This window comes from Cynocephalus volans, chromosome 2 (genome assembly GCF_027409185.1).
Source record: "Cynocephalus volans isolate mCynVol1 chromosome 2, mCynVol1.pri, whole genome shotgun sequence".
NCBI lineage: Eukaryota > Metazoa > Chordata > Mammalia > Dermoptera > Cynocephalidae > Cynocephalus > Cynocephalus volans.
This window is the reverse complement of record NC_084461.1, coordinates 44,910,102-44,919,887: the sequence shown is the minus strand read 5'-3', so window position 1 is coordinate 44,919,887 and position 9,786 is coordinate 44,910,102. Positions and strand designations below refer to the sequence as shown.

Sequence of the window (9,786 nt, the reverse complement as noted above, 5' to 3'; positions counted from 1 at the left end):
TACTGAATGATAGAAAATCACCAAATCACCATTTTTTAGGATACTTGGGGAGGCTAATGATGAAAGAAAATAGTAATTCTAATTTTGAAAAAGCAACATTTGCCTTTTTTTTTTTAAAGACCACAGCTATGCATATCTGCTGATGAAATTTCTTTAAACAATTGCATGCCCCTGGGTAGACCAGTTAACTTAGATTTCTATCATGAAGGTATCTTTCCATTCTAGCAGGTGACCATGAAGCTAAGTTATTCTTTTATATCTTGCCAACTCTAGGATTGGGTTATACAGATCCTGAAGAAAAAAAAAGCAAAGTTGTATAAAACTACTAGTTAGAACTGCCACTAAACCCTTCAATAAAGATGGGTCTTTGTCTTTATAAAAGTCTTTATGGTGATACCACCATGTGGTATTCTTGCCAAAAATATTTAACCTTAATCTTAACAAACCGTAAGATAGAACTTTTGAGTTTATGGAAAATACGGGAACTGAAGAAAGAGATAAACAACACCATTTAGACAAATCCAGAATGTGGGACAGTCTATTCAAAAACTGACCTGGTATCTTTAATAATTTATAATAGCCAAATCAATGTGCAAACCTTTAGGGGGAGATTCAAATTCAAAAAAGTTACCTGTAGAAAGACATTTGGTGTGGTAGTGATAAACCATTGGGAAATCTGAATATGACTAAATAACAGAGTATAATGAGGGTAAAATGCTATGATGTCTGGAATTTGCTTTAAAATGCTTGAGCAATATACTAGCAAATATAGCAAAATATTTATACCAGTTTAATCTAAATAGTTCATATGCGGATTCACAATACTATTCTCTCTAATTTTATGATTGTTTGAAAAAATCCTATACACTACTTATAGTCAGGATGTACTTATATAGATATGGTGAATTTTATGTTCATTCCTTTTTATTCTGTTTCCCATGGAGGTACACAACAAGTAGGACTATAACTTATGTTCTTGAAACAAGTGGTCTGTGGAACCCTGGGTTTCCCCGAGACCCTTTCAGGAGACCTATGAGGCAAAAATCTTTTCATAATAAGAGTAAAATATTATTTGCCTTTTTCAGTGTGTTGGTATTTGCACTGATGGTACAAAAACAGTGTAAGAAGTTGCCATTTGGCAAACTGTTAAAATAAGTTACAAAATAGTGAAGCATATGCAAACATTGCTGTTACAATTAGCAATTTTTTTAAAAACGAGAAAGCACTTTTTTACCATTGATAAATGAAATATTTTTTAAAGGAAAGGAAAACTACTAGTGCAACATGAGAGACAGGGAGAAAGAGAGAGAGAGAGGTTTTCTGAATGATTGAAAATAAATTACATTTATCATGGCCCTTTACTCCTAAATACTTCAGTGTGTATTCCTTGCAAATATTCTCATTTACAGCTATAGTACATTTATCAACATTAGTAAATTTAACTTTGATTACAATATTTTTACCTAGTTTCTCTATATTCCAATTTTATCAAATGGATAACAATGCTCTTGTAACATTTTTCCCCAGTCTAAGGTCCAGGTGTTACATTTAGTTGTCATCTCTCTTTGGCCTCCTTTAATCTGGAATATTTCTATAGGTTTCTTTGTATTTTATGACATAGACACTTTTGAAGAGTATACCTCCTCCCTCTTTAGTAAAACATTCCTCTTTTTCAATTCATCTGATGTTTGATATTATGCCTTCAGGCACATCTGGGAGTGTCCAATGTCCATCTGATTTTTGTTGGTAATATTAATTTTGATCATCTGATCAAAGTGTTGTCTGATTCTTCACCACAATAATTACTATGTTGACCCCTGTAATAAATGAGGAACCTGTGGGGAAACAGTCTAGGGCCATGAAAATATCCTTCTACTCATCACAATTTCCCCCTGGATTTTAATATCCATTGGTGAATCTTGCCTGATCCAGTCTTTTTAAAAAAACAATTATTGAGGTATAATCTCCATGCCATAGAATTCACTTTTTGTACATGCCCAATTTAATTAATTTTAGTACATTTACTGAGTTGAGCAATCATCTAATTTTAGAACACTTTTGTCACCTCAAAAAGAAATCTTGTGCTTATCTGAACACTACCCTTTTTCACATTTTTCTAGTTTCTTAAGATAAAACTTAGGTTATTGACATGGAATCTTTCTTCTTTGTAATGTAAGCATTTATATCTATAAATTTCCCTCTGAACACTGTGTTAGCTTTATCCCATAAATTTGTATGTTGTGTTTATTTTTATTCAGCTCAAAATATTTTCTAATCTCCATTTTTATTTCTTTTTGATCCATGGGTTATTTAGGCATGTGTTGTTTAATTTCCACATATTTGCAGATTTCCCATTTTTGTGTGTGTTGTTGATCTGTTATTTAATTCCATTACAGTCAGAGAACATTCTTTGTATTATTTTAATCCTCTTAAACTGAGGCTTGTTTTTATGGCCTAGCATATTATCTATTCTGGAAAATGTGCCATGTGCACTTGAGAAGAATTTGTATTCTGCTGTTGTGGGTGGAATGTTTTACAGATATCATTTAAGTCTAGTTGGCTTATAGCATTGTTTAAGTCTTTTATATCCTTACTGATTTTCTGTAGTTATTCTACCCATTATCAAAAGTGAGGTATTGAAATCTCCAACTGTCATTGCTGAGTTGTCTGTTTCTCCCTTCAATTCTGTCAGCTTTTGCTCATGTATTTTGGATCTCCATTGTCTGGCAAATATTAATGTTTACTTTTATATCTTACCAATGAATGAATGGGCCCTTTTGTAAGATGTTCTTCTTTGTCTGTAGTAACAGTTTTTGTCTTAAAGACTATTAGTATAGCCACTCCAGTTCATTTATGCCTGCTGTTTGCTTTGTATATCTTTTTATATTCCTTTGCTTCTAAACTATATATTTTTTCTGAATCTGAAGTGTGTCCCTTGTAATATCATTAATTGGGTGGGGGACACAGGGTACAATCACAATTTGTGGTAATGGGAATGCTGCCAGTATTGATCTGGCCATCACATTTTGGGCACTAGTGGTGATGGTCATCTTTGTACCCATGAATATTAATAACCAATAAAAAATTTTGTGTAGAAAAAAAATAAATAAAAATTAAAAAAATAAAATATCTAATCTGACAATCTCTGCCTTTTCTTTGGAGTGTTTAACTCATTCACATTTAATGCTGCTATTGATATAGTTGGATTTACGTCCTCCATTTTTCTATTTGTTTTCAATACGTCTTATGTCTTTATGTTCTTCTACTCCTCCTTTATTGCCTTCTTTTGTATTATGTGGTTATGTTCTAGTGTACCATTTTAATTTTTTTCTTAATTTTTCAACTATATTTTGAGACTCAGCAGTGGCCACCATGCAGACCTATTTCTGCTCTCTCACGCACCTTGCTCCACTTTCTCAGCAACCTTGTCTGATGGACCTGATATGGCTGAGATCCAGAAATTCAATAAGTCAAAACTGAAGAAGACAGAAATGCAAGGGAAAAATCTACTGCCTTCCAAAGAAATGATCGAACAGAAGAAGCAAGCAGGCGAATCACAATGAAGCACGCCCCGCCAATATGCACTGTACATTCCACAAGCATTGCCTTCTTATTTTACTTCTATTAGCTGTTTAACTTTGTAAGATGCAAGGAGGCTGGATCAAGTTTAAATGACTGTGCTGCCCCTTTTTCACATCAAAGAATTACTGACAACGAAGTCTGCTCCTGCCTCTCCCATCTGCCTGTCTGGCTGGCAGGGAAGGAAAAGAACTTGCATGCTGGTGAAGAAGAGCTGGATGGGATGACAGTTAAGTCTAGAGTTAAAACCAATCTGGTCCAAGGTGTCCTGTAGGCTGTAAAATGCAGTTTAATGAGTGCCATTTTTTTGTTCAAATTATTTTAATTATTGGAATGCACAATTTTTAAATATGCAAATAAAAAGTTTTAAAAGGTGAAAAAAATATATATATATTGAGTCATTTTCTTAACAGTTTCTCCAGGGCTTACATTTACAATATACATTTTATCAGAATGTACTTCAGATTAATAGTAACTTAATTTCAGTAAGATGGAGAAAATTTGCTCTAATGTAGTTCCATTCACTCCCCATACTCTGGTGATATTATAATCATATGTTACTTCAATATATGTTATACACACAATAATACAGCATTATAAATATTGCTTCATACAATATATTTTAAAGGAGCTAAGAGAAGAAAGGAGAAAAATATTTGTATAAAGTCTTTTATATCAATCTACTATATCATTTCTGCTACTCTTATTTTTATAGATTCAAGTTACTGGCCGGTGTCATTTTCTTTTCTCAATGCAGCTTCATTCTCTGCCTCTTCCTTTGTGCTATTATTGTCATATATGTTACATCTTCATATAATTCCAACCACACTGTTTTATAATTATTGTTTTTGTAATTATTTAAAAGTTGGTTTAGAGAAGAAAAAATAAAAATGTATAATTATACTTTCTCTTGTAATCACCTTCAAAATTACCATTACTAGTGCTGTTTGTTTTGTTGTGTAGATTTGAATTACTGTCTGGTGTCATCTCCTTTCATCCTGAGGAACTGCCTTTGAAATTTCTTTTAAGGCATGTCTAATAGCAATAAATTCTATCAGTCTTTGTTTATGTGGGAATGTCTTTATTTTGTTTTCATTTCTGAAAGATGATTTTTCTGGACATAGGATTTTTTTTTCATTCAATGCTTTAAATATGTCATTCCACTGTTTTCTGACCTCCGTGGTTTTTTATAAGAAGTTAGCTGTTAATCTTATTGTGCTTACCTTGTACCTGATGATTTTTTTTTCTTATTACTTTCATGGTTTCTCTTTGTCTTTCAGCAGTTTGCTTATGATGTGTCTAAGTATGGAATTTTTTGTGCTTATCCTACTTGGAGTTTATTGACATTCTTGTGTAGATTAATGGTTTTTGTCAAATTTGGTAAGTGATTGGTCATTATTACTTTGAATATTTTTTCCTGCTTTTGGGGTAGGCAGAATAATGGCCCTCACCATCCACCTCATATCCATGTCCTAATCTGTGAAAACTGTGAATATGTTACCTTATGTGGAAAAAAAGACTTTGCAGATTGACATTAAAGATCTTAAAATGGGGAGATTAAAGACTTTAAAATGGGGAGATTATCCTGGCTTATTTGGGTGGACCCACCCTAATCATGAATCATTCAAAGAATTTTTCTGGCTGAGATCAGAGTTGGAGGGAGAATGACCACAGAAATGCAACACTGTTGGCTTTAAAGATGAGGAAGGCATCCATGAATTAAGAAATGTTGGCATCCTCTAGAAGCTGGAAAAAGAAAGGAAAAAAATTTTCCTTACATCATCCAGAAATGGATGCATCCCTGCCAACATCTTGATTTTACCCCAATGGGACCCATGTTACATTTCTAACCTATGGAATTGTTAGTTAATTAATTAATTAATTAGTGGTGTTATAAACCACCAAATTCATGCTAATTTATTATGGCAGATATAGGAACCAATACATCTCCTTCCTCTCTTCTCTTCTCTGGTATTTTCATTATGCATACACTGGTATGTTTAATATTGTTCCACAGATATGTGGAGCTCTGTTTATGTTTTTTCATTTATTTTTCTTTCTGTTCTTCAGATTTAATAATTTCTATGGATCTATCATTAAGTTCACCAATCTTTTCTTCTGCCAGTTAAAATCTGTTGAGTTTCTTTAGTGAGTTTTTCATTTCAGTTATGGTACTTCTTAACTCCGGTATATTTCCATTTGGTTCTTTTTTCTGTTTGTTTATCTCTTCATGAATATTCTCTATTTGATGAGTCATTGTTGCCATACTTACCTTTAATGTATTAAATATGGATTCCTTTTGTTCTTTGAAGATATTTGTAGTAGTTTTTTAAAAGTCTTTATCTACTAACTCCAACATCTTTGGTGTCTTCAAAGGCCTAAAAATTGCCTGATATTTTTTTCCTGAGTATGTGGCATACTTTCCTGCTTCCTTGCATGACATCATTTTTTGTTGATACCTGGACATTTTACATAATGTATTAAAGAAACTCTGGGTTCTTATTCCTTCAGTGTCTCCACCAGAGTTTGTCATTTTTGCTGTTTTTGTTTGTTTCTTTCTTCAGTGACTTGCAAGCAAGGACTAATTTTGTGAAGTCTGTTTCCTCTGTAGTATGCATTGTCTGATGTCACTGTTTGGTTATTTTCCTTTTTTAGGTTTCTGAGGTACCACTTCTGGGTGAGAATAGCTTAATGGTCAGTGATTGATCAGAGGTTGTGCTTAAGCTCCCTGACCCAACAATGCTTTCACTCTTTGCTGATGATCAGTGTGTGTCTTGGGAAGTGCTTTCAAAGTTCAGGGGGTTTACAAGTCTGCCCCATGTTCAGCCAGGGACTAGTAACTTCTCTGGTTACATGGGTTCAGTCTTGCTCATGTGCACAGCATTTCAAATTACCAGGGATGAGTGTGATCTTAGCAAGCCTCTCTTTGGCTATCTCGTTAACCTGAATCTCCATCTCCTTAAATTTCTGATTCTGCTGTTTTGTTCGCCCTTACTAGTAGCACGGAGATGTTAGCCTCCTTTGACTGTTTGCTACTATGATCTCTATTGTTTGGATTTGTTTAATATCACTTTACTGCTATCTCTGCTCATCTATCTGCCATGTGATACCCTGCCTGTTACCACCCACCAACCAATGCCCTTACCAGATGCATTCCATGGACTTTGTACTTCCCAGCCTCTGAAACTGGCATTCAAAGAAGCAGGGCTGTGGGACCTGGCAAGTTTGGATGAAGTCTTAGCAATATGACACATGCTGAATATGTAATACAGCATTAGGAAGACATGGATCCATAAGTATTGAAAAAATGAACAGTGTGTGTAAAGGAGACTCCAAAACTAACTACCAGACTGCTGGAATGATGTAACCATACCTATGTAGATTGACTCAACTTCAGCAAGTAATACTGATTGAAAATCCCCACTGGCAACCAGTACTTGGGCATGGCCACACAGTCCTCTAGGATAGGAAGTTTGAATTGTGGGCTCCCTGAAGAGTACATAAAGACATTAATACAACACTCCTGGTCACCAAAAGCCACCCAGTAAATGGGCAATGGAAAAGGAAGGGTGTTATCTGGATCATAGGAGAAAAAGAAACACTCAGAAAAGGAAACTCCAACTCGGCCAGTCAGCTGTGATCATTCTCAAGACACCACTTCCTGCCAGACATGCCCGGCTAGTTTTACTCAGGCTTTTCTTTGTACCACAGGCAAACTCCAGCCTCCTCCCTGCATCATTCACATAGGAAAAAAAGCAAATCCAAATCGTCAAAGCAGAAATTCTCTTATATGTTGTTATAGTTAAATGTTCCTCAAAGAGTGACTCTTGGCTAACTGTGTTGGAATAGGTCAGGGTGCTACTTTAAAAACACAGGCTATTGGAACCCACGGAATCTGCATCTTGAGGTAGGGGGCTCTCCAAATGATTTTATATACAACCAGTGTTGGAAAACACTGGTCAAGGGCAGTCATTAATCAGATTATTGGGTTCTTTATTCAACATCTTTGACGAATGGTCATTAGCCTATTCTTAAATCCCTTCAAAGATAAACAGCTCACTATCTATGGAGACAGCCCATTGTATCTTTGGATTGCTTTATTAGAATTTTTTTTTTACATTGATCTAAAAATCTCTATCCCTATAATATCCCCTCTTTGATTTTTATTCTGTCCCTTAGGGCCCCACAGAAAAAGTCCAATCCATCATTAAAATGTCTACCCTTCAAATATTTAAAGATAATTCTAATATATTCTGCTTCTGCATATTCTCTTCAGGAAAAAAGACTCTCAATTCTTGTGATGTTGGGAAATGATATTGTAAAAAATTGTATACCAGTCCCTGTAGGTCAGCTTTTTGTGCAGTTCCAGATAGGAATGTTTTAAGGCAAGATCAGCAATGAACTGTAAGATGCCAGAGCAGTCTTCTGAATGTCAACCTAAAACTGAAGGTATCATTCAAGCACCTATCCCCTACCTTTAACATCTTTCTATGGATCTGTATTACATGAATTTATCCAAGCCTCCTTGAATTTATTTATATTTCTCCTCTATTATAACTTCCTGTTTGTACAACTGGCTGAAACCACGGGCCAAGAAAAGTATTCGTCGGAATCTGGCTGTTGGGGCAGTTTACTCCCTGCTACATTCAAATGTAGTAAACTTCAATAATATGCTACTCATAAAAAAATACCACTTTATTGAGGTATGATCCACATGTGAAAAAGCTGTACATATTTAATGCATACAACTTGATGACTATGGTGATAAGCATACATACGTGAAACTATCAACACCGTCAATGTTGCACACATATTCATCACCTCCCCAAATTTCTTCCAGTCTCCTTTATTATTGTTATTGTGTATGTGTGTATGTTAAGAACACTTAGCATAAGATGTACCCTCTTAGCATGTTTTAAGTATCATATACTATACAGTATTGCTAGTTATAGACACTATGCTATATAGTAGATCTTCAAAACTTAGTTTGTATAACTGCAACTGTGTATGCTTTGACCATCATCTCCCCATTTTCCCTTCCTCCTAGCCTCTGGCAGCCACCATTCTACCCTCTGCTTCTGTAGGTTTGACTATTTTAGTGTCCACATGTAAGTGAGATAACACAGTATTTGTCTTTCTGTGTCTGGCTTATTTCAATTAACATAACGCCCTCCAGGTCCATCCATGTTGTTGCAAATGGCAGGCCTTTTACAGGCTAAATAATATTCCATTGTGTATATATACCACATTTTCCTTATCCACTCATCCACAGATGGTCCTTAGGTGGTTCTTTTCATATTTTGGCTATTGTGAATAATGCTACAATGAAACATGGGCATTCAGGTTCTCTTTGAGATTCTGATTTCAATCCCTTTGGACAAATACCCAGAAGTGGGATTGCTGAATCATATGGTAATTTTACTTTTATTTTTTAAGGAGCCTCCATATTATTTTCCATAAAGAATGCATCAATTTATATTCTCACCAACAGCATACCAGAGTTCCTTTTTCTTCACATCCTCACCAATATTTGTCTTTTGTTTTGTTTTGTTTTGTTTGTGGACATCCTAACAGGTGTGAGGTGATATCTCATTGTCATTTTGATTTGGATTTCTCTGATGATTAGTGATGTTGAGTACCTTTTCATATACTTGGTTCCATTTGTATGTCTTCTTTGGAAAAATGTCTATTCAGGTCGTTCGCACATTTTAAATCAGGTTGTTTGTTTTTATGTTATTGAATTGTTTTTAAATATTTTCTCCCATTCCATAGTTTGCCTTTTTATTTTGTCGATTGTTTCCTTTGCTGTGCAGGAGCTTTTTAGTTTGACTAATCTCACTTGTTCATTTTTTTATTTTTTATTTTTTTCAGTTTTCATCTTGTTGCTTTATTCAGTTTGCTCCAAGGGCAAAATCAATAGTAGTAGGGATCACAGAACATCATTTTGATTAGCTCACAAGCCTGATCAGTAAAACCTGAAGAACAGAAAATTTTACACAAGTTGCAAATGCAAATAAAGCATTCCTGGAGTTAGCCAATGTGATAGCAAATGGAAAGAATATAAACACAACAGGTGTTAACGTTTAGAACAGTACATGTAACTGCTCATTTCTTGACAATTATGGGACCCTTGTTGCAAACATTTTGTACATCATTGCTGATTTCCTTTGACGTGAAATATGACCTTACAAAAACTCTTCCTAGACC

General features: G+C 34.7%; 1 protein-coding gene across 1 annotated transcript; it reads left to right on the top strand.

Moving 5' to 3' along the window:
* Positions 1-3,431: 3,431 nt before the first annotated feature.
* Positions 3,432-3,563, top strand: LOC134370881 (thymosin beta-4-like). The gene has a single exon (XM_063087807.1). It carries the CDS (start codon positions 3,444-3,446, stop codon positions 3,561-3,563), a length of 120 nt encoding a protein of 39 aa, XP_062943877.1. The 5' UTR covers positions 3,432-3,443.
* Positions 3,564-9,786: the final 6,223 nt, after the last annotated feature.